Source organism: Rosa chinensis, chromosome 6 (assembly GCF_002994745.2).
Source record: "Rosa chinensis cultivar Old Blush chromosome 6, RchiOBHm-V2, whole genome shotgun sequence".
Classification (NCBI taxonomy): Eukaryota; Viridiplantae; Streptophyta; class Magnoliopsida; order Rosales; family Rosaceae; genus Rosa; species Rosa chinensis.
The window spans coordinates 50093931-50121731 of NC_037093.1; the positions used below are offsets into that span (position 1 = coordinate 50093931).

At 38.3% G+C, this 27801-nt stretch overlaps 4 protein-coding genes across 5 annotated transcripts; 1 reads left to right on the top strand and 3 right to left on the bottom strand.

Moving 5' to 3' along the window:
* Nucleotides 1-2556: 2556 nt before the first annotated feature.
* LOC112172070 lies at nt 2557-4300 on the top strand. Its single transcript, XM_024309242.2, has 4 exons — nt 2557-2716; nt 2860-3671; nt 3763-3935; nt 4034-4300. The coding sequence occupies exons 2-4, from the start codon at nt 2901-2903 to the stop codon at nt 4158-4160; spliced, it is 1071 nt and encodes a 356-aa protein (XP_024165010.1). The 5' UTR covers nt 2557-2716; nt 2860-2900; the 3' UTR covers nt 4161-4300.
* Nucleotides 4301-4455: 155 nt separating this feature from the next.
* LOC112172069 (nuclear transport factor 2) lies at nt 4456-8627 on the bottom strand. The gene is made up of 9 exons (XM_024309241.2): nt 8262-8627; nt 8033-8167; nt 7589-7898; nt 6944-7200; nt 6596-6788; nt 6073-6194; nt 5936-6001; nt 5402-5480; nt 4456-4940 (listed from the first exon to the last, which is right to left on the bottom strand). The coding sequence occupies exons 1-9, from the start codon at nt 8298-8300 to the stop codon at nt 4792-4794; spliced, it is 1350 nt and encodes a 449-aa protein (XP_024165009.1). The 5' UTR covers nt 8301-8627; the 3' UTR covers nt 4456-4791.
* Nucleotides 8628-9310: 683 nt separating this feature from the next.
* Nucleotides 9311-17375, bottom strand: LOC112172068 (pre-mRNA-processing factor 39). Of its 2 annotated transcripts, XM_024309239.2 has the most exons (14): nt 17216-17375; nt 15884-16367; nt 15473-15576; nt 14284-14513; nt 13472-13639; nt 13028-13388; nt 12411-12554; nt 11578-11730; nt 11375-11491; nt 11114-11194; nt 10879-11028; nt 10297-10602; nt 9981-10076; nt 9311-9647 (listed from the first exon to the last, which is right to left on the bottom strand). In XM_024309239.2, exons 2-14 carry the CDS (start codon nt 16332-16334, stop codon nt 9522-9524), a joined length of 2487 nt encoding a protein of 828 aa, XP_024165007.1. In that variant the 5' UTR covers nt 16335-16367; nt 17216-17375; the 3' UTR covers nt 9311-9521. The 2 variants fall into 2 exon arrangements, with proteins under 2 accessions (XP_024165007.1, XP_024165008.1); XM_024309240.2 differs by lacking the exons at nt 14284-14513; nt 15473-15576; nt 15884-16367; nt 17216-17375 and adding an exon at nt 13791-13867.
* Nucleotides 17376-20693: 3318 nt separating this feature from the next.
* On the bottom strand, nt 20694-21896 carry LOC112171503 (zinc finger BED domain-containing protein RICESLEEPER 2-like). The gene has a single exon (XM_024308679.1). It carries the CDS (start codon nt 21894-21896, stop codon nt 20694-20696), a length of 1203 nt encoding a protein of 400 aa, XP_024164447.1.
* Between the last annotated feature and the right edge of the window lie 5905 nt (nt 21897-27801).

Genomic DNA, 27801 nt, shown 5'->3' on the forward strand with positions numbered 1-27801 from the left:
TATTAATTAAATAAAAAAAATTTGCAATCGAAAATAAAAACGATGTAACGTTTGACCAATTGTATTGGCAATTGATTTCTCTATCATTCTTCACCACTCAGGCCTAACCCTAATAGAAGTCTCTCTGTCTCCGGTCTGATATGCTTATACACAACTAAGAAGTCAATATATACTTTTACAATTTAAGTATGTAAATTATTTTTGCCAACCAAATTTATCATTAAGAGTGATTATTTCCCTACTTTTGCCAAATTTTCCCATGATTATAACATTTAATAACTGGAGGGTATTGTAGCAAATAACAAAATTGTGAACTGTGGAAGGAGAAAAAAAAACTACCTCCCCCAACTTTTTGTTCACTCCCGCTAATGTAAGAATTTTTCTATTGGAGCCTTCAAATTTAATTTTTTTTTTATCATATATAAAGAAGATCAAATGATTTCACTCCTACCCCCATGCTTTTTACACCTCCAATCAATTTTTCAAATACTAAATTTACTCATCAAACCAAAGTTCCTCAAATAACCTCACTCATATAATTTGCAAACACACTATTATTTTTAAAAGAAAAAACACAATCATTTCAATTATTTAATTACTCTATAAATCTTAATTACATATCCATTCCTTAATCAGACAATATAAATCTCTTTTTTAATAAAAAAAATCAAACACAAGGTATTGAGTTTTAAAAATTAATTTCTAATTAACAAGAAAATAACATGAATTATTCTGTGGTTTTTTTTTTAAACTTTTTTTGTGTTTTAGTTGTGCAAAAAAAAAATGAAGATTAATCATGTTTTCTTAATGTTTAGTTTATTTTCTCTATTTTCTGTACCTTATGATTAATTATTCAAATATTTTTTAATTTTGTTTAATTGCTAATTTTTTTAATTTGTTTTACAAATATAATGGATAGACTTAGATTTAAGTCATAATATGATTTATTTTGTTTTCCCTCAACAATATGTGTTCAACATGTATATAATACAATTTAATGTCACATGGTCTTAATTATAGTTTTAATTCTTATTAAATATATATGAATGCTTTAATGAGTATGTAGTGAAATTGGAAAATGAATATAGATAAGGAAAATAATAAATAATGCAATCTAATATTATTGAATTGGAAAGTTTAGAGAAAATCAATATAATATTTTTTGGTATAATTATTGTCCTTAATAGTCATTTTATAGTAGGTTATATATGTCATTTCATAATTACTAATAGAGTGAGGTCAAGTGAGCAGGGGTGTAAATGAGCTGAGTCTGAGCGAATACCAAGATGATCATGTTCGGCTCATTTGTTTTCTATCGAGCTCGAGCCGGACTGAAGCTTGAATATTTTTTTTCCATGCTCCATCTCGGCTCAGCTTGAATATTTTTCTTAAGCCCGAGTTGGGCTCGGCTCGGCTCTATTCATTGGACTAGCTTGAGCTTGAATAGGCTCGACTTGGCTTATTTGACTTAAAATTTTTTTTTAAAAAAAGTAAATTTAATTGTTGCACAGGTATTGTTCTTTATTTTAATATATTTTACTTAATTTCTCAGATTCTCTTCCAATTAAAAAGGAAGGTAATAAAAAGAGTTAAAGTTTTGAGATTAGAAAAATTATATTTTTATCTATACTATAAATTTTCATGAGTTAAGCTTTAACAAACGAGCTAAGCTTTAACAAGCTCGAGCTACTCACAAGCTAGATGAGCTGAATATATCCTTGTTCAACCTCAGCTCTTTTTTTTTTTTTGTCGAGCTTAATATGGAGCTCAACCTTAGCTCATTTATCTTACGAACATGAGCCAAATGAGTTAAAATCGAGCCGAATACGTGTCGAACACTAGCTGTAAAGAGGCTATTTATAGTTATAGATTTGGAGGTCCCAATAAAAATACTCCTAATGTAATCATCCACCATCTACACTCATTCGAGTTAAATAACACCTCCTGCGCTAAACAGGTGTGTAATTTTTTTAGTTTTTATAAGGGTCTTTTTATAAATAGAAACAAGAAATGTGTTTTCTAATTGAGGTTGAATTTCAATCTAATTCATTAACAAGTCTAAATAAAAAAACCGACCCACATACATGACTCGTGGTTCAGTATTCTTTCCTCCAAACTTTCCCGCACTCAACTATGTGGTATGTAACTAATGACAGACCAATTCATACACACTTATCATTTTGAGCCTTGAATCTAAATTTCCAAAATTAATTTCATACCCCATAAAATTATGAGTTTTTCTTCTTTTATTTTGTTACTAAAAGGTCCGATTTTTCTTGTGGTGTTGTGCAGAAAAGTCCAAGATTTAATGACCATTGCACAGTTGTGACCTGAGATATTTACAGGTCAGTGTCTCATGAGTTTCCAAAAGGTTAGATGTAACCATTCAACGGAGCATATAATAGAGGACACAGCTTTCAGTCTATCATGGGGTTCCTGTGACCTTTCCCATTTGCTTCCTTTCCAACCTATCAACATTAGACCTACTGCAAATTGCCATTGATATTTTGCACCAAAGTTAAATCTGGCCCTCTTGTCCACCATTCATATAATATCATAATTCTTTTTTCGTCATTTTTTCAATAAAAAAAAGACATCAAATTCAATTAGAAAACACATTCCCATCTGTAAGCTGCTGCCCTTTATAAGAGAGGCCAGCTTCTCATTATTTCTTTGTCATTTTGGGGATTGCAAGTCTCTGGTTTTCCAAAAAGTGGTATGCTTTCTTCTTCTTCCTCCTCCTTTTCCCAAAAGCAATTCAATTTTTCTTAACCCATATAGAATGCAGATTCATAGCAATAAAGCTTTGATTCATTTGCATATATTCATGTATATACGTACTGTGTTTTTTCTTTACAGAGTTTTATAATCAGAAGCTAATCTAGATCAAAGGTTGAATCATGTTGCTGAGGAGCTCTTCAACACCAGTTATTGGATCCCTTCTTGCATCATTCTCAGCTGAAAGTCCACTTGGCAATCACTTTGAACCAAAACCAACCTCAATCCACCACACTCCCACTAAGTTTTCATTTCACCAAACTGGGCCTCTCAACATCTCACACGGTTCCTCACCAATCTCTCCCTCCATTGATCTTTCCTCCGGGTTTCTTCGGAGGGCTCAGTCTGATGGAAACTTGCAAGGACTGGCGTATGCTGCTTCTTGTGATAAACATGAAGATGATCCGTTCTTCTGTGATTTATACCAACCCAACAAGTCGAGATCCAGGGGAATACCGTTGCAAACTATAGATTCTTTTTCGACTTATAACTCGGGTGCTTTGGGTGAAGATGAAGAAGATAGTGATAGGGAATTTGATGAAGAGGTTGAGGAAAGTGAGAGAGTCATGGCTATTGAAGGTGATAGTGTTGGTTTGGAAGAGAAGGTGAGGAAGGTGAGTTTATCCGAGGACATGAGAACTATGCAGAAAATGTGGGGTGGGGGTTATGAAGAACAAAGAGAGCTAGAAAGTCGAGAAATGCACCTTGCAAAGGGACTTGGGATTGGTGGTGGAAGTGGCGGTGGCCGGGGTGGTCACGAGGCTAATTGGGAAAGCACTGGTGGAGATGGAGATGACAACAACCAGAGGGTTGAGGAGCATTACAAAAAGATGGTGGACGAACATCCTGGGAACCCATTGTTTCTCGGAAATTATGCTAATTTTTTGTATCAGGTGAGCTTATTCTGCCTTCTGTAACTTTGTGTTGTACATGTTTGAGATTCTCTTTTAACGTCTTTGTGACTGTACTAACTTGTCTCATCAGACCAAGAGAGACCTTCCTTTAGCAGAGAAATACTACTCTCGTTCGATCCTAGCAGACCCAAACGACGGTGAAATTTTGGCACAATATGCCAAGGTAGTATGGGAGTTGCACCATGATGAAGATAGAGCCTTGAGCTACTATGAACGAGCAGTCCAAGCTGCACCTCAAGATAGGTATGTGATATCATTGGTTGAAATAGAGAGTTTCAGTGTTCTATCCTTTTTTACTTTAAGGCCAGAGTTTGACATGACTTTTCCTTCTTAAATTACAGCTATGTCCAGGCAGCGTACGCTGGCTTCCTATGGGAAACAGAGGAAGATGAAGCAGATCTGGGACAAGATCTTGGCGCCATGTCGCCATATATTCATGAAGGAATCATGACTTCTGCAAGCGCCTAAGTAGACTGCAGAAGTTTTGTAATAGAGTTGACCGTGTTGTAAATATAGTTTCTGAGTGATTAGTTTAAATAGGGAATTTTCAAGATGAAACTTGTTTAGATGAGAATAAGAGCAATCGCAACTATAACTTCCATGAAGAATTGCCCATAACCTAAACACTTCATCAAATTCATACATAAGCATTCTTTCTATTGTTGCTGGTGACCATGGGCTTTGCTACCAGACCAAAATAGTAGGAAAAAAAATTAAGAGCTCTTGAAATAAAAGTGTGGAATCCAGAAGAACAAAAGCAAAATATATCAAAATCTGAAACGCTTCTTATAGAATAACTTAGAATAACATGAAACAAACATCTTGATCATATTCCCTCACAACTTGGGGCCTCAATGGCCCCAAAATTTCCCACTTGAATTGCATGATAAAAACAAGCCAAGGGAGGGAGAAAACATATACCCAGAAACGGAGACTGAATTGTCCACATAAACTTATCAGCTCATGTAAAATGACACTCAAAAAAGTACACATACATTTCATGAAACATCTAGCGGAAAACATTGGACCTGGAATCCGCACCTCGAGGAACTTTTCCTTGGATATATTCCTTGCGTGGATTCAGAACTTCCAAAACCACTTATCGTGTACCACGCTGATAAAAGCCATTGCCTCTCCCTCTATTGTAGTCGCCACTATCCTGGTAACTACCTCTGCCCGAACTACGACCTCCAAAACGCCCCCTTGTGGCGTCAATTGGGTAACTGCTTCTGCCTCTCCCCCTTCCTCCTGGTCAAACAAATCAAATGCATCATATCACAAGCAAATTAGGTACCAGAAACATGCAGTACATAATACCTGGAAAGTAGATGCTTGACAATTTAGTACACCATATGTTAAGTATTTAATAGTTTAATCCTATAAATGCACAACATATTTGCTTAACTAGACGATCATTTGGTTCCACGGAAACTCTGGAACTAGTAAAGCAATCAATAAATTGTGTTGGACAAGTACATTGTATAAAACCTACCAATGCCCTTCGGAATGGACATCTCAAAAATTATTTTCACCGAGACTGATAATGAGAAAAATGCTACCATTCGACTTCTTAAGACTTATGAATGCAACTTTCATGCACTAAAAGTTAACCCGCCAGCATTGAAGAATGTACATAACTTGTATCATTCCAAAGTTAACTTAGATAGTATGTAACAAAAGACATATGTGCATCATCTGAAAATACATACTTCCTCGAGCAGCACCGGTGCTGTTCGGTCTTCGCTCCTCAATGTACACTTGTCTTCCAGCCAAATGAATTGGAGATGCCTACAGGAAGGAAAGCACTTGTCAGGCCATGCAAACACTACACACAGAAATTGGCACTGGAGTCTATGAAAATTAAATCCAATGCGCAGGATAGGAAAAGGAGGCTGACAGATAGCAATGGTATTGTTATGCAATACTAAAAGTAACATGCGAATGGAACAAATCAGATTTCTTTAAGGCATCTTCTGCTCAACTAAAGAAAAGAAATATAAAACATTGATTCTATATCTAGGCTCCAAGATTCATACAATTCTCACAACATTAGGGCTCCTCAAGGAAGGTAAACATCTGAAAGATTGCAAGAATGTGTATGGGAACTTTCTACTTAACAAATGGGCCAAACATATGTGCAAAATGCCCAAGACTCCCCCATATGAGAATGATGACTTTCATCAAATAACAGGAAACTGAAAAGGTGAAGCAAATAAAACTATAAAAAAATATAAAAGGCCAACCTTGAGGGCATTGTGAACACCAGCCATGTCTTCAAATTCAACAAAAGCATAGCAGACTCCAATTTCCTGTTCACCAAATTATACTTCAGCTTCATTCGAATTCACATATAATGGTGCAACTATAAAAACAAACTCACCTTGCGAGCCCTAACAAAGACGCCATCAGGTATTATTTGACCAAAGTGCTTAAACTCTTCCTCGATTTCACCTTCGGTAACTGTAGGAGGTAAGTTTCTTACGTACACCGATTTCATTTCACCTGAAGAATGACAGAATTTAACATAAGGTTCAACTTACAAATGCTTAATATACCAAGTGTTAATTCATCGGACTAACCACCCCAAGTAAGAGGCATATAGCAGCAAATTCAGTGTGTGATAACAAGTTCCGTTAAGAAATGAGTTCATTTGTTAAATTCATCAGGCATGTTGGACCTCACAAGGCATCCAATTTCTAATAGTTATTTTCACTAACCATTCTCTCAATTCAAAAACTATATACCGATAAGAAAGAAATAATCTCTTTAATTTCCCACTAAAGTCAAAATATAGTAGAAGGCAATATAACTAGGAGGAACAAACAACGTAGTCAACAAAAATAAATGATTAAATTTAATTATACTACGTCACAGAGGCATCAAAGAATGGTAAAAAAGACTACCTTCTTCCTCTGGCATGTAACTCTCCTCTGCTGCTTCTACAGTGGGCTGAGGTGTGTAACTCCAGTCTGAAGCAGAGTTTGATTGTTCAACAGGGGGCTGAGGGATGTGATTCCAATCTGGAGCAGTTTGAACACTTCTAGAAGAGGGTTGTTGAGTTACTTCTGGTGCTGACGGTCCCTTAGCAACTCGCAACTGTTATTTACATACAAAAGGGTTGTAAGTTATCAAAGCAAACTCAACAACACCAGATGATTTATCAGTGAATAAATGCAATGTAGGCAATGCAGAAGCCAGACAAGTAAAATTATGCATAAGGACAAGTTATAAGAGGGGGTATAGGGACATACTATAGAAGCCCAAGTCTTCTTCTGAGGTTCTCCCACTGGTTCCTCCACAGAAGCAACAGGAGTGTCTTGCACAGTGTTCACCGCACTTTGAAATGAGGCATAGGTCTCCTCTTGAGGAGTTTCCTCCACCACCACTTCAGTCTCAAATTCTTGCTGTACCTGTTGCTCTGGCAGACTATACTTATCAACTGGATCGTCTTCTATGTCGACAGAGTTCACATACTCCCTGGCCTCTTCCTCCAGAACATAGTCGGAAACTGCAAAGAAACACACCTAGTTATATCAAACACAGATAGGCCAAACTTTCTCCTAAAGAAATCCTAAACATCTTTTGAACAGTGAATAGAGAGAACATCTCTAATGAACAAAAGGATTTTGAGCTTCCTAATCTACATACATGCACAACTTCAAGCAACAGAGTATATCCATCTGTAACAGCAATATTACCACTTGTTTAATCACTACAGCTTCAAAAAACTAGTTAAATGTAAAGAGCCCTAATAATACACTTATAAAAGATGCTTGTATCTGTTAACCGAAAGACTACACAAGCGAAAACATCACAAGGATAACTCAAAAGGAACAAAAATGAAAGAATAGCTCAACAATGATGAAATATATGCCAACAGTACAGTGTCAAAATACCTGGCGGTTCTCGATGAGGGCTAGAAGCATTTAGTTGAATATCAAATTGGCCCTCCGATATCATGTTTGAAGGATGTTGTAAAACAACCTCATCCTCGAGAAACTGGAAGATATCATTGAGAACATAGTATCCTTTATTCTGAGGAGCCAGAAAGAAGGTCTGGGCAAACTTCCTCCTCCCATTGAATTCCTTCGACTTAACAGAACCGGTAACCATCACAAGAACACCTCCACCCAAGGAATTGATGGAATTGATAGTCTTGATCTCAATCGAAGTAAAATACTGTGACAATATGAGCGTATGAATTTGCTGCAGAACCACAAACAACACCAAAACCATAAGTATTTCACACTAAACAAAATCGATTCGGATGTTCTTCAAAACCAAATAAATAATTAAATCAACCACAATTCAAAGAACATAAGCAACAAAAAAAAACTTACCAGCATTTCATTAGCAGACTCTGTCGAATCGCCATCAACACGAATCATGGTGCTGCCATCAGAATAAAACTGATGAACAAGATCGGGTTGCTGCTGAAGAACCTGGTAGTACTGTCCCACAAAGTACGACCCTACCTGCTCAAATACACACACACACAAATACATAAATAAATACAAAAATACATACAGAAAAATACATACTGTAAAGAGTACGGAGACTGAATCTGACCTGAACAGCACTAACAGGTCCAGGATACGAACTCGCCATTGCTTCCTCCAACTCTCAAAGCATGCAATCGCAGTGGACTATTTTGTAAAATTCTCCACTAAAACCCTAACTCACTGATCGGCCACAGATCCGGCTAAATTTCCGAAACCCTAAACCCCGCGTTCACGGCGCCTCGGGATTCCCAAACCTTTCCGAGCTCAAAACGAAGAACAACCTTCCGATAGGAAACTGAGAGAGCTTCAGAGATGGAGAGCTTTGGGGGCTTTGCGTTCCTCTCACAGGGGTTCTGCTAGCTTCTGCTTCCGCCTTTCTTTAGCCTGATTCGCTAATCCTTAAAAGGGTTTTGCAGGAGCCCCATCACAGCCGCTGATTCAACTCCCAATCAGAGCCGTCCGTTCGAAACCTCGGGAGCTAGCGTGTGATTATTAAATTTTTAAATGGCAGGGAAAGGGTAACTACCGCGGGATGATTCTCTCAAACGAACGGTCGGTGTTGCGTGGAGGGGAAAGGTGCGGTGATCGGACGCTCCAGGTGGATTTGATTTTCCTGACACTTCCAAATCTTAGGTGAGTGCACAGGTTTCCAATTCGGGTCAAGTCGTCTGTTTGGGCCCTCTTATTAGCAAACACAGAACATAGTTTAGAACGGCAAGGAATCACTGATTTTACATACAAGTGTCCCTATCAAAACCATTACGTAGAGACTGGGGGAATCTCAGTTTTTCACTACTTCTGGTAAAAAAAGGGAATTTTCCGGCCAGAGAAAAAGGCGATGTATTACCCACCAAGAGATAATGGAAACATAAAGGTCCTTTCACACGTATACACAACTACTACGGTAAGTTACTGAAGACTTGATTCCGAGACAAGACTTCAGAATATCGACTTCTGCTTGTTGGAAGGAAACTGTAACAGCCAGCAGGTAACGGTTGGATTGAACTTCTGAATAATGGCATTTGAAGATTAACCTGAATAGCATTGGCGTTCGAAGGTTTAACGAGGATGACAGTGGTTTTCGCAGAGATGATGAATTAGGAGTAGAGAGAATAATGACAGCAAACCTCCACGAATACTATTATATTAGGAAGGAAATCACTATATCTAAAATACATACGTTACTGGAACTAAAGCCGACTGATCAAAACCAAGATGTTTTGTTCACTACATGTCCCCAAAGAGAAACATCTATCGCTCAGGTTCACAAAAGGTGAAAATTAGATTACATAGGGAAAAATATAGCAGACTTGTCCTGCAACCTCAATTACTGGTAGTAATTCCCATAATACGCCTGTTGAGCCGGAGCAGGTTGCTGAGCTGGTGCTACAGCTGCTACTGCAGTAGCTGCGGCTGCTGGCTGTGCATAGCTTTGTGGGGGGAAAGCCGCCGGCTGAAATTGTAATTACACCGTTAGCTCAAAGACAAGTTGGCGAGGAAATAAAAAGTGAAAGAAGCAAACTAAGCAAAAACTAAAAACTTTCCCATCTCATATTTTTAGTACATTTTCTTCTACTCAGATAATGTTAAAACTTACTCAATATTAAGCAGGTACAAATGCAGTTTACCTCATTACTTTTACACATCTTTTGAGTATTTAATTAGACAACTAATCTAACAATAGAGACACCACTTATAAATGACCTACTTGTAACATTGTCACAAAACATCTTGAAAAGATTGAACAGTCAACAAAAGAAAAGCAATAAAAATGTATATTGGATACCTGAGCAGGATATGTGGCGGGATATGTAGCAGGATAAGCAGCAGTCTGTGGCACTGCAGCAGGTACTTGCTGATAACCACCATATGCATTGTATGCCTATTAAAAAAAAAAAAATTTGAACAAACAAATTAAATAATCAAACAAAGAGAAACAGCAAGCTGCAACTCTTATTTTGGAACCAAATCATCATCTGGAAACATCCCTATATTAAACTCAGTCAGAACTAAAATATCCTAGGGAACAAAATCCTCCGTATTCAATCTTAAACAATGACAGATGAAAACCTCTATAATGTTTCATCATATCAGAAAACTACCTGTTGGGTATAACCAGGGGTCCATTGTTGTCCCTGTGCTTGTGTAGCTGGTGGCCAAGCTTGAGGTTGCACACCATAACCAGCTGCCCACTGATTTTGTGCATTTGGATATGCTCCCATAATAGACTGGGCAGGTGAAGGAACACCAGAGTATGATTTTGCCATCTTTGTTTTATCAGAAGATAGGTAATCTTCAGCTTGCCGTTTTTTCAATTCTGAAGTGGTGCTCCTATGAAGTAAAAAGAGCTTAGCATGCCGATCCTCAGCCTTCTTGATAGACTGTGCATCCCCAAAGAGATTTAGAAACTGCAAAATCATTCCTGAGCACATTAGAATTGCAGACCATACAGATAACATTGACAATGAGATTCAGGCAACGAAAAGTTATATCAACTTTACTGCATATTTGACTTCGAGAGGGATTTCATGAAAAGCATGAAGACAAATAGGGCAAGACTGCAAGCTAATACCACCCCCAAAAAAAATAAAAGGAAAAAAAAACCCTCAATTCTTCCCAAACCTGAGAGTATATGCACTAAAATCTCTTTGAAGCGCTAATCAGAGAAGACATAAAATATATACCTCCAAATAGATGCAAGATAACTCCTCTCTGTCAGCAACACTCGCAAAATTGGGGTTCTCTGAGTTGGACTCCACGAACTTCACAACCAAGGAATCTATGTAATCAATTTGCTTTGGCAACGAATGTATCGACTCGAAATGTATCAGGGCCTGCATGCAATATTGTAGGATATATAAGGTATTAGTCCATGGTCAGAGAGAGAGAGAGAGACAGAGAGAGAGAGAGAGAGAGAACCTCGAGGAATGCTTTTGACAATTGAACATGCTCGACCGCTTCAAGAAAGATAGCCCTGGCTTTTTCAGCATTCAAAGATACCTGAAAACAAAATAAAGAAGGGAAATAAAAATTCATGTATACAATGATGACATAATATATTTGGTTTTCACTGTTTCAATCAAGCTAGTGGTTTAAAGCATACACACAAGATCTGAAAGGAATCTAGGATTGTTCACAAGACTTCATAGCCAAGCTGCCAGGTTATAACTTATAACCTACCAAGTATGCGAACCGTGCGTATTGAGCAAACAGCACGGGTAAGGTCTGAGAATGCTCCTTTCCTTTTTCAATGGCAATGGCCTGTTCAAACAAGGAGTAGGCAGCTTCCATATTTCCCTGTGAAATATAACAAAATAATCAGGTTTTTAAATGCGACATCCATAAGTAAATTGATGAGATTCAAGTTGTTTACAACTTCTTACCAGACGGTGTTCCATGTTTGCATGCTTAATGATTGCTTCTAGAAGACCAGGTGAAATTTCAGAATGTACGAGTTGATAGGCAGCCTGAGCACCAGGGATATCTCCACTTTGCTCTTTGAAGCGAGCAGCAAAAAGGTGAATCTCTGGTTGTCTCTGTTATTTCAAGACAAAAAGGTCATACACAAAACATAACCAGACGGATTCATTTTGTATTTAATTGAGAGACAAGAATCTATTTCCTGACCCAACGGGTGTTTCACCATTGTTGATCATTTATGAGCAATATCAAGAGTTATTATACTTGCAATAACACAGTAATATGCCATCAAATGCAAAAAAACAAGACATGTCCATCTGGTGTCATATGACTGATACTATAGTGACACTGACGCAAAAAGGCAAGGGGTATAAAAAATGAACAAAATGCCCATTCTTGGGAAAGACAAGGTTCTACCCATAAGAGGAGCGAAATATAGAAGGACAAGGGCAGGGAATACTGATAATAACAGTCCAGCTCACTTTGAGGGTTCACTAGTAAACAATCTACAATAATTTAAAGACTCGAGGCCAAATTCTACAGTGGACTTCAAAACCATGAATGTAATGGGTACATTACTACGTAATAAAAAGATACACGTGTTTATTCATAGCATTAAAGTTCATAACTTAAAAGACAACTAGATAGCATAAACCATCTCAAGGAAAATTTGCACCAACACTCCAATACCTAAGGGGATTAATCTTAAATCAAGCTATCTCATTCACTAGATTTACCAGACCATTAATACTCCAGATATCAAATGAGGATACTAAAACAAACTACAAGGTATTACCTTCACAAAGACCTGGGTTGCACGATCAAGAGCATTATTGGCAAGATCCAAACTTCCACTAGCTTCCATACTTAGGACATAACGAATCCAGTATTCAGGATAATTAGCACAAGCAATCAGGCATCTTTCATATAACTTGACCACCTGATTCATTAAAAAGAAGAAGTAACGATATAACAACACATCCAATAGCCATAACAGTAGCTAATGAAGAAATGAAACAGAAGGAGATATGCACAAGAAATACTCCGTTAGCAGAACAGAGAGGCCCCTCTAATAGGAAAGGAGGGACCCTCCTTGCCTGACAGACAGATGTTTAGGATAGGAAGATAAGAAGAGACCTGCATGCATAACATTGGAACTTTAAACAAAAATTCAATTTACCAACACATCATGAACCTAGAACGTCCACTGACAAAAGGGTTTGAAATACTTATCCTCAAAGAAACCAAATCGAGGCCCATCTTTAGTCTCAGTTCAAATTCCCGTTTTAAAAGTTGCTTCATCCAACGATTTAGCCAATAAAGCATATGATTCCACGTGAGTCAACATATAACAAGCAGGGCAACTAAAATTAACCAATATATAAATATACATAATTGAAAAAAGAAAAATACCTTGTTAAAGTCACCTTCCCTTTCAATAAAGTCAAGATAGTTGTTCCAATTTTCAAGCTCTGCAGCGTTAAGAGGCCTCACGTGAAAGTAAGGCCTCCTAATAGCTGTTTCAAAATTAATTATCTTAGAATCGAACTCTTTAGCTTTTTTATACATCTCTTCTCGAATGGCGATAAACTTCTCCAACTCCTCCGCTTCTGTTAAGATAGCAGGAGATGGTTCTGCACCATCAGGTTGAGCATCTTCCCCGTTTGCTTGTACACCATCCTCTGAAGTGGCACTTGCTGCTGCTGCTGCAGCAGCAGCTTCTTCAGCAGTTCTCAATTCTGAGAGAGGCCGACTTCCAGCTAACTCCTTAAAACTGTTAAAACCATTGGCATCAGGAATACAAACAAAACAGTTGCAAAACCTTAGAGTGAAACAACACATTCAAAGAGTAATCACCTGTTTAAATATCGATCCAGTTGTTGGTTCGGATTCTCTAATATTCGTGAGTAGATCACAACAAGCTGGCCCCATGCTTGCTGCATAAATTCATAATCAATGTACCTGTCCCAAAGAGGAAAGGACAAGTAATCTGTTCCAACATACGCTAATCCTCGCTCAAAAAGCCTGAAAGCCATAAAAGAGAAAAATTGAAGGGAAAAAAAAGAAAGATCAGATGGGTACAAGTATTAAAACAGCTGAGATAACACATCCATGAAAGGGAGAGACCGCAGAACTGACTCTAACACCATATGACACTTCTAAACGCTGCATTTACCTTCCTGATATAAACCATACTATGTCCGTCAAATGGAGCAGTGCTAGAGGCCATCTAAGCCCTTAACTGGACGAGATCTTCCCAGCAGCAATTTGCATAATGATGCACTTCAAAGTGTCAAAGTTAAAATAGAGCCAGAATTCATTGACCACTAAATTACTAAGACGTGTGTCTTCATGGGAAGGGAGATAGAATGGGTATTGTGAAGCCAAAATATAGAATTAGATCCTTAGGGAGGGGAGAAAAAGAACAAGACAAAACAAAAAGCTACACCCGAACAGTAGCCTCAAAACCAAGGGATTGCACATCAGAAAACATTTCTAAAGTGCATTCCCACCAAACCTTTCCGTCATATATGTGAGGAACCACTGTTGCAATCATACTGAAGTGAGGTTAGAAAACAAGGACACCAGTTCCTTGCAACTGAGAAAACCATGCAATCATAAACTCCCAACATGACTAACAACAAGAATGCATAAGGAATAGTTATTACCTTCTGATAGTGTCTGGATCTCCAAAAGTAGTTGTGGCAAATGTACAGTAATGCAACCAAATGTCAACTGAATAGGTAACAGCTTGAACTGCTCGCTCATAAACCTCCACAACTTTATCAATAACACCAAAACGCGCCTCATGATCTGCATACTTTTTCCAATACCCATAACACAAAGGAAACTCTGCTAGAAAAGCATCATAAACTTTTCGAATTTTTAATATGTTATCCTGCATATAAATTAGGGAGATTAATTAGTTCCATAGGAAACAGCTACAGATAAAACATAGATAGAATTCATACACTAAGTGATTAACAAATGCATGAGCCTGAACAAAGCCTACAAAACCTATTATATGAATCTTTAGACACCACGGAAAATCAAACCAGTCAGAAACTAAATGTTCCTTTGAAGGAGAATTCTCACTGAAGGAACCAGGAACTATTTTCACATTGAAATGGATAACATAAGCATATTCTTTTTGATAGGGAGACAATTTATGAAATGGAAGAGAACTCAGACCATTTAGAAAGCAACTAGATGGTATCTTTAACGCGACAATATACTATGGAAGAACCAAAACACGCAGACAAGGTTGACTTGTACGAACAAGAATCTGAGTGCCAATTTCCCGTATCTAATTATTTTCTATTCAAAAGAGCAGGACTATATAGTTGGATGAACCTCCCTTTCCGCTCCCTGCCAAGGACAATTACTATTACTAATTTGATGTTTGGACCCCAAAAGCCATATAAAGTTAACCTCTTAGTTCTCTAGAGATTTATAGATATAATAGCATATAAAACTACAGAGGTGAGTGAGATATCACCTCAAAGTGCTCTACAAAATTGCAACACTACTTCGAGAAAGATTCAAAAGGTACCTATTTTCACATTTCTACACATTAAAACCCACAAGAAAACCATTTTACATACCCAAGCAGCTGATTATGACAGCGCTATTAAAAAGAAAGGTTTATTGTTAATTTCCAAATTTTATGAATGATTCATAACTGAGCAAGAAACATGACCAAAGCATTCTCTTTTGTTTCTTATAAAACAACAATGAAAATTGACAGCCATCACTCAATGAACTTCAATTGGTATAACCATGAAAATTGACAACCATGAAAATTAAACAGGAGCAGTCAACCATATGATCCAACTAATGACACAAAACATAACATACCTCTGCAACCTTCTCTGTCTCTTCAATTAAAGCAGTCCAGGCATTAAAATCTAAAGAATTAGCCCTAACAATGTTCCATAGTCTATCTTCTTCGGCAGACATAGCTGCAACAAAGAAAAAGAAAGAAATAACATAAGAATACAAAAGGAGCAATTGGCAAAGATGACGATCAGAAACATGGTTCAGATGAGATTGTTTTATCAACTGTATTTAATTATTACTACCAGATGTGATTTTTTTACTTTGCAAACTAATCCTTAACAAGGTTCAGATGATATTTACATAAATAAGTTTTGTTGAACAGAGTCCTATTATATAATCACGAACCTAACTTCTGGATAGTATAGTAGTCAAATTTAACTCATCTAAAAGTCAAAACCTCCACCAAAGAAACATGCAAGAAAGACATACCAGAACAGTCCACATATTGTTGTGTATCCAGAGATCCAGCCATGTTGTCTGAAGCATCTCCATTTCCAACAGATGAAACAGTTCCCACCCCAGAAGTAGCAACACCATTAGCAGTAGAATCATAATTGGCAGCTTGCAATGATGCCATGGTTTCATGTTCACTGTTAGCAACATTCCCACCAGCATCAGCAACACCAACAGCTGGTTGAGCCTCATATGTTGCATAAGAATGTGATTCTTGCATGAGAGAATCGGAAGCCACAGAATATGCATTTCCATCACCAGGCATTGGATGGGTTGCATCTACAGGAGCAGGAGGAGCAGAAATTTCTGTGGTAGCCTCCTGAGCAATATTTGAGCTGGAATCAGAATAACCTGTCGTAGTATAGGCTGCTGATGAATATCCCATCATTGCATTTGTTTGAGCAACAACAGTCTCACTGTCTCCCATGCTTGAAAATCAAACCTTTCCCTTAGTTTAAAACTGCAATAATACCAACAATAAAATTAGGGCAGTCCAACCAATTCAAGAGGTAAGAGAGGGAGAAAAAATGGCTCTGTAAAATAGTGCAGTGTATCATGCAGGAAGTTTAAACAAGAGTTAAACACAGTTGGGCATTAAGTAATACACAGCCCTTAATTTTTCAAATAAAAAACCATTCTGCATTTACTTTTTCATACACCTCACAACAAATAAGCATCCCCCATCTTAAACCCGTAGCATGTAGTGTTCAAGAATATTGCATTTCATATCCAAAACAAAACTCCAACAATAAACAATCACCGCTTCCACTAACAACCTCGCATGCAAAAGCATTTAACTCCATTTAAACAATCAAGACCACTCTAAACCTATTATATAAATGTGAGGGAAAAAAACTTGGGTAGAATGTGTGCCGTTTATAAATCATAAATGATACCATTAAGGCAAAAAAAAAAAAAAATGAAGAAGAAGAATAAGAACAAGAATCAATCTTGATGAATTCTGATAAAAACATGAAACTTCTCACTCTAATCTCATAATCGAAACAGCAATTCTTTAAAAAAAAATAAAAAAAACCTAAAAATAAGTAATCGTAACTAGTTATCTAATTCAATTTACACACTAAATCAGTAGGGAGAAAACAAAAACCCCTATCAAGGGATTAATACAAAATTGTAGTCAAGTTCAAGCAATAAAGCGCAGATTAAAAGCTCAGCACCAGAAATTAACACAAAAGAAGCGAAATTAACGACGCCTAGGCCTAGGGTTTGGCAGGATAAACCCTAATTGAAAATCGTGACCGGAAGAAACTGAAACGCGAGTTGAAGTGGAGGTGATGGAAGACTTACCTCGAGGTCGGAAAACGGCGCCGTATCCGGAGAGCTCCGTAACTGAGCTTCGCGGAAGAGAGAGAGAGAGAGAGAGAGAGATGGAGAGAGAGAATTTGAAAGGGTTGTGTACTTGAAACTTTTGGTGGTAAAACGAAAACGCTGAAACTGAAGAAGGGAGAAGTGGTAGGCGCAGGGCATATAATGCGTGTGTGTGGCTTTGGACGGTGGACCCGCGGTGCTATGCAAATCTCTTTTTCTCTTTTGGATTTGGGCCGTAGAAGACCGGTCCAAAATTTCTTTCTTGTTTTTGTTTCTTTTCCCATTTTTTCTTCCCATTTTGTTTTTTAACAAAAACAAAATATAAAAAAAATTTGAATTACAACATGAGTAGATAGGTGAAAACTGGAAAGAAACATTTGCCGCGAAATTTACTTGTTTTGGTTCAGAATTAATCCGATTTTGCTAAAAATTAATTAAACGAAGCAAGAGCATCTGCCACAAAATTAACTTCTTGATAACGTCACAAAAATATATAGAAAGAGTGTTACGCTCTTTGTTTTCTTTAACTTAAAATCGATTTCATAAGAGATATACCATCCAAAGTTTATAGATTGCTTTAGGCATGAAATTTTTTCCATAGAGAATTGGAAAGTTGATTGAAGAGATTGAGCTATACAAATACATACATATATATATATATATATATATGTTATTGTATGTGGAATGCATACCTATAGCTATATGGTTGTACAAGAAATAAGTACAATAACTCAGACTTTATGATTGCATCTGCGACATGATATTGTAATGTTCCTTAACATCTTGGATCACAGTAGATTTTAAATTTGTATTTGGGTATATTGTTGTTCTATGCATTTACTATAAAGTTTTTTTAAGATTTGTAAGTATTTATGAACACATGATATTAGAAATGATTCTACTCTATTTTTGAAAGTAGAAGATTTGTTAAGAACTATTTACTAGGGCTGGGCACGGGTCGGGACGGGCCTGTTACTAACTGATACCGAGCCCAGTACCTAAAATTTTATACGGGACAGGACAACGTTTTTTCAAAGTTGGTACCGAAGGTACCGAAACTAATCGGGATCGGGTCGGGCCCGGGCCCGGGCCCAATTCGGGATACCCGATTCCTTTTTTTTTTTTTTCCCACACTTGAGTACTTTAACAGCCACATCCAAAATTTCCAAATTTCAATCATTTTAGGATGCAGCTGTCCTCTTAGCACTGCAACTTCTAAATCTACACAATCAATTTTGCCTTAAACCAAATCAAACAATGTAAAATGAATTGAAGAATTCTTGAAAAGAAGAAATGAACTAGGGAAGATGAACAATAATACAATATGTGCAAAACTGCATATTATAAATTCAAAGTGCAGTAATGCAGATTATGAGTTTATGACAGGAAACAAGTGCAGTAATGCAAATTGCAGATTATGACAGATTGCAGTAATGGTTGTAATGCAGTAATGCAAATTGCAAATTATGATAGGAAACAAATGCAGTTATGCAAATTGCAGATTGCAGTAATGGCTGTAATGCAGTAATGCAGTAATGCAAATTCTTGAATTCAACAATAAGTCTAGTAGGTCTTAAACAAGGAATTAAAGTCTGAAATAAGAAATTTAAAGTCTACAAACCATTACATGATAAAAACTAGTTAACTACTAGTCTTGAAGTATTAAACACATTTGAAAAAACCTTCATCAGTTCATCACACTCAGTCTCACAAGTCACAACCTCATAAACTCATTAGTCAACATTTACCACCGCAGCCTTTCCCTTCCCCTTTGCTTTCGGGATTGTTGAACGTGTATTTCTGCTGGAGGCAGTGCTCTTATGATCTAAGTAAGCATTTAAAGTCAATAATAGAGAACCTACATGTAAGAAAACAGAAAGCAAAAATTAAAATTGAAACTTATCAAGGTACCTTTCTCAGCCTGCTCATAGAACTCTGTGTTCTCAATTGTAGGCTCCTCTACCTCTTGAGCAATATCATCTCCCAACAACCAATTCTACATGCAGATTAAAGCCTCCACTGTTTTAGGAGTCAATGAACTCCTAAAAGCATCAATAACTCTCCCTCCAGTGCTAAATGCAGACTCCGATGCAACTGTGGATGTTTGAACAGCAAGTGCATCTCTTGCTATTGCTGCCACCACAGGAAACTTGGATCCATTGTAGGGCTGGGCGTCCGGACCCGAAAGACCCAGGATCCGACCCGAACCGAGGAAAAAAGCCTGATTCGGTTCGGTTTTAGAATAGAAATTTTCGGTTCGGTCTAAAGCCCGACCCGAATTCATGTAATCGGTTCGGTCTCGGGTTCCATATTTTCAGGGCCCGAAAGCCCAAACCGACCCGAATTCATGTATTTGCTTATTGTTTTAGATATATGACTTCTTACATAAGTTTTCCTTTCTCTTTTCTTTGCAGGATGACTTGTAAAACGTTCCAATGTACAACCTGGAAAGGTTCCCTTGTAGTTTCCATTAGGATAGTTATATTCTAGTGATACTTTACAATTTATATATTACAACACAGTGACACACCTTATATTAGGTTGCCAGAAAGAGACCCATCCAGGGGCCCCGTGGCTACGGGTGGCCTTTGATTTGTAGCTAAATGAAATCTTTATCTTGATCACATGTAACATATACAATGATGTGGTGTTGGGCATTAGAAAAGGAAAAAAAATGTTTCATTTTTGTTTTTCGGTGGAAATAAACATTTGGGCCCGAAAAAGCCTGAAAACCGAACCGGCCCGAATGGGTTCGGTTTCTGTCGATTTTCAGTTTACAAAAAGACCGAACCGGCCCGAACCGATAGTTTCGGGTTCGGTCTCGGTCTTACTAATTTTGGGCCCGGCCCGACCCGAGCCCAGCCCTACCATTTATCTTCCACCAACACAAAATATCGAAGCCATCTTCCTCCTCCTCAACAAACTCTAGGGGAGCATTTAGATATTGATCAACTTCATGTGCCATTACAGCCTCTTCACTCTCTTGGACCACCTTTCTCCAAGAGTTTAGCAACTGACCCCGCACACCAACTCTCGTATTGCTGCTTCTACTCGTGATTGTGATGCCTGAACTTGTAGGGCTTTGATGTCTCTGCATATGTCTCCCACCATCTACGATCGGTGCATACTATAAAAACAAGAACATGCATAAACACATAAAATTAGTATTAATACTCATAAGATCAGAAAATCTAATATTAAAAAAACTGAAATAAACAGAGTTGTACCTCATCATATAGCGCCATTAACAAAGATCTAATCTCATTGGTTCTACTTTGCACATCGGTTCTACTTTGCACATCGACATCATCCATACCCTCTTCCTTCAAAAAATGTATATAATTCCTAAGCTTGAATCTTGCATCTAGCACAAGTCCAACAATAACAAAGTGGTTTAGGTCTGTAAAGCCACCATAGTACTTCAAGAATTTGCTTCTCATATTTGCAGCCATATCAGTTAATACATTTTCAGTGTCGGAACCAGTGCAATCTCGGGTGCAATGAAGAGGTTTTCTATGTTTCTCTCCATGGTAACAACATCATGGAATGTTGTATGCACAGTTGGATGCAAGCTTGCACTAACTCTAAGGGTCACATCATAAAATACTCGAAGCAAATCAACAAAAATCTCATCCTTGTCCCAATCTGGTTCCTCCGGAGGCCCAACTCTGTTTCTTTTGTTCTTACTAGGAACGACATTGCCTTCCTCATCATATTCCTCCCCTGGTTCCTTGAAATAACCTAGATAAAGCTCATCATCATCATCTTCCTCCATCCTTGCAAAAGCCTTCTTAAACTTCAAGGCTGCCTCCAACATTAGATAAGTTGAATTCCACCTAGTTGGGACATCTAAACAAACCAGCCCTGTAAGAGGACGCTTTTCTTTCTCGACAGCTTTCCTAAAGCTGTCTAGTCTATTAGGTGAAGACCTAACATACTTGACAGCATTCCTAATGGCTAAAACACTCTTTTGCAGCCTCTTCAAGCCATGTCCCACTATCAAATTGGTTATGTGTGCTGTGCACCTCACATGCATGTATTTACCACCTAAAACTGTTTTGTAAGATGAACACTTATTCATCTTTGATCTAAGCCACTCTAAAGCCGACTTATTTGCAGATGCATTATCAACAGTTATGGTCAACACCTTCTCAATCTCCCACTGCAGCAAACAAGACTCTATAAGTCTACCTATGGTTGCCCCTTGACGGTTTTGGATAACACAAAAATTTATAACCCTCTTGTGCATCTTCCAATCAACATCAATAAAATGGGCAGTAAGCACCATATAATTGATGTTTTGGACACTAGTCCAAGTGTCCGTTGTGAGACACACTCTATACTCCTTCATAATTTTGGATAGTTCTTTTTTGTGTGCATCATATATGCTTAGGAACCTTCTAACTAGTTTCCTACGAGACGGTTCTTTAAACAAATGGCACACTCTACCACAAAACCGGTTAAAACCTTTTTTCTCAACAAAGCTAAAAGGCAATTCATCCATGACAATCATTTCGAAGCAAGCATCTACGTAGTCATCTTGATCATAAGCTACTGCAGTAAGTTTGTTTCCTAGAGATTTATCTCCCACAAGAACCCTCTGACTCTTACTAACATTTGGGGGATAATACCTGCAGAATTGATTAATATGCCTAATCATCCCCGAAGTCCCATTTCTAGAACTATCCGCTGCAAAATCACCTATTTTTCCTCTAGGACAGTGAATACAATAAGCTCATTTCTTAACAATATCTACATCATTCCCTTCAGCATCTTTTCCCTTCACAACCTTATCATACGTCTTAAAGTGTTCCCAAACAAAACTACGCTTAATAGTTGCTGAACTAACCGGATTAGAATGATCACTTTGAGTTGCACTAGTAGGAACTTGCGCATGAGCTTCATCACTTGCAGGAGTAGGAACTTGCTGGTTTGAACCCGTAGGAGCTTGCTGGGTTGAACTTGTTGGAGGAAGAGCTTCAATTTCCCCAGGAGCAGAAGGTGAAGTTGCGGTTGAAGAGTCTTCAAGCCCCGAAGCGGTCGGATGAGGCCGAGCAGCTACCTTCTTTGCTCTAGCCATCGAGTTATTTGAATCAAATAACTGACTTGGAGATGAAGTATGAATCAGCAGCTATGGTTAGTATTTTTGTTTCATAATAGTTGGAGAAACAAACTAAGAGATTGAGATTAAAAAGAAAAAAAAGTATGAATCATAGGTTAATATTTCATTAGCTAGTTAGCTACTGCTACATGCTAGACAGTAGACAGCCCAACAAGTACTTTTCTCTATATTAGTTACCAATTTTAGATCCATATCATAGCAACACGGCCAATCCATTGTCTCATATCAACAATAATTGTGAGCCCCGGAAAAATATATCGAGTTTAGCGAAGATCGTACGAGAAATTATTCAACGATCTCGATAAATGTCAAGATGCTCGAGAATATTTGCAGACATTTTGACAAAGTGAAATCCTCAATTTAGGAGGTGGATAATAAAGTGCACAATACGACGAGTTCGTGGTAATTTTTCGGGAATTTTTGGGATACCCAATGTATTTGTTATGATTTTCCGAAGTTGTGGGATCCTAGAAAATAATTTAGAGAAATAGAAATTTGCTACGGTGCAATCCTAGCCGTCCTTAAATCCACCATCTCCACCGCTTCATCCTAGCGCTTGATTACAATTTAGGTTGGGGTATTTTTATTCCTCGATCAGATCAAAGACTGAGGTTAAACCAGAAAACTCAAGAGGAGGGAGAGCTCGGTGCTCTCTAAACCAAGACGGAGCACGACCCGAGAGAGACCCGACTAGAGGGACGCCGTCCGGCCACCCCACGACGGCGCGCGACCACCATCTTCTTCGTCTTGTCGTCGCCAACAGCCTCCCGTCCTTGGATCGTCCATGCACTGAACGGAGAAGAAAACCTGACAACCAGAAGCCCGAACCCTCACCGGCATCCTCTGCAATTTCCGGCGCCTCCAGCCACTTTCTGGGCCGTCTATGGTATGAAACCTCCTCTCCTCGTCATGCTCTTCAAGTCTGGGTAATTAGTTTTCAATTTGGATTATGTTTTGACCATCTCGTTTCTGGGTTTGTGCTCGAGCTGCCGTGTTCTTCGACACTGATAGCTTCTCAGGCTTATTTGGGCTCCATCTCTTGCTCAACTGCACTTCTAGTCAACAATCAAGGAGTTTGTCCAGTCGCTGGTGTGAAAATCATCAGTTCATCACCATTCCAGTCTCGACAGTGAGTTCTGGGGACTGAGTTTGGATTGATTGAAATTGATTTCTGATTTTCCAAGGTATAATCCCGACCTTGAATCAAAGTTTGGCACTTGGTGATAATCGGATGTTAATCCCTGAAAGTTGTTGGGTTGGCTGTGCGGTATGGTTTGCATGTGCAGAATGAGTGTGTATGTCTTGATTTGAAGTGTTGTAGTTTCGATAGCTTGGAGTTTATGTTTGGAATGGATAAGAAATCTGATAATGTGTTGTTGAAAATTTGGTTGCATAGAATCGATTGTGTCGTTGTGCTTGTGATGGTACATTTAGAATGAGCTATGGAGATTTGAAAATGGTCAAGTCATGAAACTTGGGTGTCCTTAGTAGTTTTGGGTACACCTTCTATGAAAATTGGAAAGTATTGGGTGTCCATAGTAAATTCCATTGAATTACTATGTGACGAAAATATTAAGTAAAGAAAACAAAATAACATCTTGGGTGGCCTTAGTAAATACGGATGCACCTAAAGTGTTTGGATTTAAGTCAATGTTTGATTTGTTTCGACATAGTCATAATTGGTCGATATCGTAATTTCAAGTAAAAGTTTGGTAATTTGGGTTAATTATCGAACAAGTCTCGATTGGTCCAAGTTGGTCAACTCCTGGTCAAACTAGGAAAAGTTGGTTGTACGATTTGTTAATCGTCGAGATTTCAGTTATTAATTCAATGCGATATTAACTATCGAAATGTCGGAACTTAGGACTCCAACTACCTGAGGAACGGAAGGTTCGTGATCTCCGAACAATGTGAAATGGTAAAGCTTCGAAATCCAGGTAGGGGACTTGAGACTCTCTATTGGCTAGTGATTTTCTGTATTTGATTGAATATTTGATGCATGATGAAAGTACATTGTCAGTTCAAAATTAAAATGTTTTTAAGTTAACGTGCGTATAAGATTGTTGATGGCGGTGTGTGAGAGCGGAAAGGTGGTTGATGACTTCCTTGGGGATTAGCCACCCCTAAACCTCCGGAGGGTTAGCTACACCGGTCGGACGGTGCGCAATCGCAATGACAACCCGGTTTCGTGTGTGTAGCTAGTGTGTAAAGTTTGGCGCTCTGTGACTGGTAAGGTCAGATATTGGTTCTACAGAACCAGGCCATCAGGTAAAGCGCACGTAGTTTTCTAATCATGCATCGGGTTTTTAAGTTTGTCATTCTTATATATATATATATATATATATATATATATATATATATTTGCTTTGTTTTCACACTGGGCCCAAATCCAAATTATTACAAAGTTGAGTTGATTTTCAAACCTAGTCGTGGTAGAGTTTCCTGCAGAGCAGCGAGGACGAAAGCTCACCCCTACAAAACTGTGGATGCAGGTACTGTGCACTGGTGACGGGACAAAAGCGGACGGAGCTGGGTGAGAGGAATAAGTCCGGTAAACCATTGTTTGGACTTTGTTCTACATTCTTTTTCTCGAACTTCGTGTTCCGAAACTTGTTGATAGTTAGCTTGTGTCAATTTTAGTTCTCATTCCTTAAAATTCGTATCTCGTGTGAGCCTTCATTTGAAGTTCTGGACGAAGGAAATAAATTCTAGTGATTTAAAGATTTTCACCTCAAAAGTACTTGTAGCTTCTGCTGTGTTTTTCAAAAAGTATGCCTAGCGGTTCTCTAGGATGTAAATCGAGAGTTCGGTTTATGTTTTAGGGACTCGCGGCACTGTAACGAGCTTAGGCTGGTGAGGTGCAGCTTGGGGCGTTACAATAATATAATTGATAAACATCAAAGTTGATAAATAATATAAGCAGTAAATTCCTATATAAACATCAAAGTTGATAAACATCAAAGTCTATACTAACACGCAGCACCCAAACAATTAAAATACTGAATATATAAGCAGTAAATTCCTTTCAAATTCGGTAAAAGAACATATAAACTACTAAAGCTTATTGCACTACCAGTTGGCGAAGAATCTAAGTGTGTATAAATCCAATTTACCACACAACACTACCAGTTGGCGAAAAATCTAAGAGTGTATAAATCTGGAAGCAACAACCCTCGCTCCTACCATTTATATGATATAATAGCAACAACCATCGCTCCTACCATATGATTCAAAATAAAATTTGACAGAAACAGATGATTAAGAACAGGAAATTTCCAATCTTTTTTTGTGAATTTCAATTTCCAGTAAACCCAACAAGAAACACAACAAAGAAAGGTTGAGGCTACTTACTAAGAGAGTTAGAGTCTTGGATGGTGCTTGAACAGAAGAAGATCTGGAGAGTGGAGAAGACTCGAAGAGAGCTTAGAACTAGGGTTAGTGAATTGGGGATCGACTGATCGAGGGGGATTGGGGATTTAGATGAAGAACAGAAGAAGATCTGGAGAGTGGAGAAGAGAGCTTAGAACTAGGGTTAGTGAATTGGGGATCGACTGATCGAGGGGGATCGGGGATTTAGATGATCGAGAAGAACTGAAGAAGATCTGAAGAGTGGAGAAGACTCGAAGAGAGCTTGGGGATCGAGTGATCGAGGGGGATCGGGGATTTAGATGATCGAGAAGAACTGAAGTTGATCTGGAGAGTGGAGAAGCAGAAGACTCGAGGGAGAAGCAGAAGACTCGAAGAGAGCTTGGGGGTCTTCGTTAGTTCGTTTAGCGGCTTACGGCCTTAGGTTGATTAGGACTTTAGGTCAAAATGTTTTGATCAGCTGTGGTCATAAATATGTGTTCTCACATGTTTGACTAAACTACCCAATCAAAATCAACCAAGTAATATAAAAAATTAAAGATTTAATTTAATTAATTTAAACGGGACGGGACGGGATCAACCGGGATCAACTGGGCTAGTACCGGTACCGGGCCCGTTTCTACGGGACGGGCCCAAATAGTAATTTTCAGATTTTGATCTCGGCCCGTACCGGGGGATTTCGGAACGATACCGGGATTTCGGTTTTGGATGCCTAGCCCTACTATTTACAAACTCATGAAAATTCAAGCTTGATGCATTCCATTTGTCAACATTTTCTATGTAATTTCTCAGGACGACTGAGATTGTGCACGTTTATTCTCATATGTATGTAGTTGGGTGTTGTTGATGTTCCTTAGGTTAAAACAGTACTTCACACTATCGTCCAAGCAGTATTTGAGGAAGGTTGTCTCCTTTGTGCTTGGTTCGATGACACCATTAGAGGGGCATTATCTTGAGGCCTGGAGCTTGGGTTGCGCGCGGTTGACTTGCCAATAACATGGCCCTGGATCTTCCCAAAATTAGGCAGCAAGGAGTTCCAGTTCCATCCACCTACATATCATCCTCGTCTTCATCATCCTCTTGTTGTGTCACATAACACTACACCTACATATCTATCATGTTCGAAGGACTACATGTCTACAGCTCCTTGTTATAGAGCTGCGACACTTTCTCGCCCCACAATTTACCAAGTAATGGTGCACAACGAAATGATCCACTATTTTTGATAAGTAAAGGGATGTCATTTGTGCTCCAACCTCGTAATTTAGAGGTGATGTGATCCAGCATAATCAAGCCAATTCATGATCCTTAATAGATGAACACAAATTCGTCTACACATTGGAATGAATATAAATTCATGAATGTTAATTCTATCCATAACCCAGCGTAAAGCAATTCACTGAAAGCACATACCTTAGATCACAAATCATGATGTGAACACATAAACATAGTAGATGCCTAAAGTGTGGGTTATAGATTATATACCTTTGGTAATTCCTTGATTCGATTACTTGACACTGCAAAGTTCGCCATCAGCATCACGTTTGTCTTCATGTTGGCTTTCTATAGCTACCCCCAAGGGCGTAGGCACATTAGGGCCAGAAAGGTCATTTGACCCTTCTCAACTTTTGGAAATAGTCAGTGATTGGTTAAACTTAAAATTTTATATTTTTTGATCAAAAGAGGTAAACCCATTATATAGATTCAGCAAGCAGTACAAAAACGAAACACCCCTATGGGGTCAACAGAAAGAATCGTTTCTCAGAGTACCCTAAAACTCCTATTCTAAAACAAGAACAAGAACCTGTTTGAGCCCAAAATTGATTTTGGCAAGATCCTTTAGTGGATTTAGCACAACAGGCTGATACCTGTGGCCCAAAAATAAACCTACTTGGGTTTGGGTTACAGCTTCGCCCATTCCGTAATCCATAAGGAAAACGAAACCTTATTGGAGTCAAGTGGCAGAGATTGATTAGGGAACTTCAATCAATAGTCCTTCTGTAGCAAGGAACAGTCGAAGACCTAGGTATAAATACTAGGATTCGAGGACATAACAAGGCTCTCTCAACTCAACTAA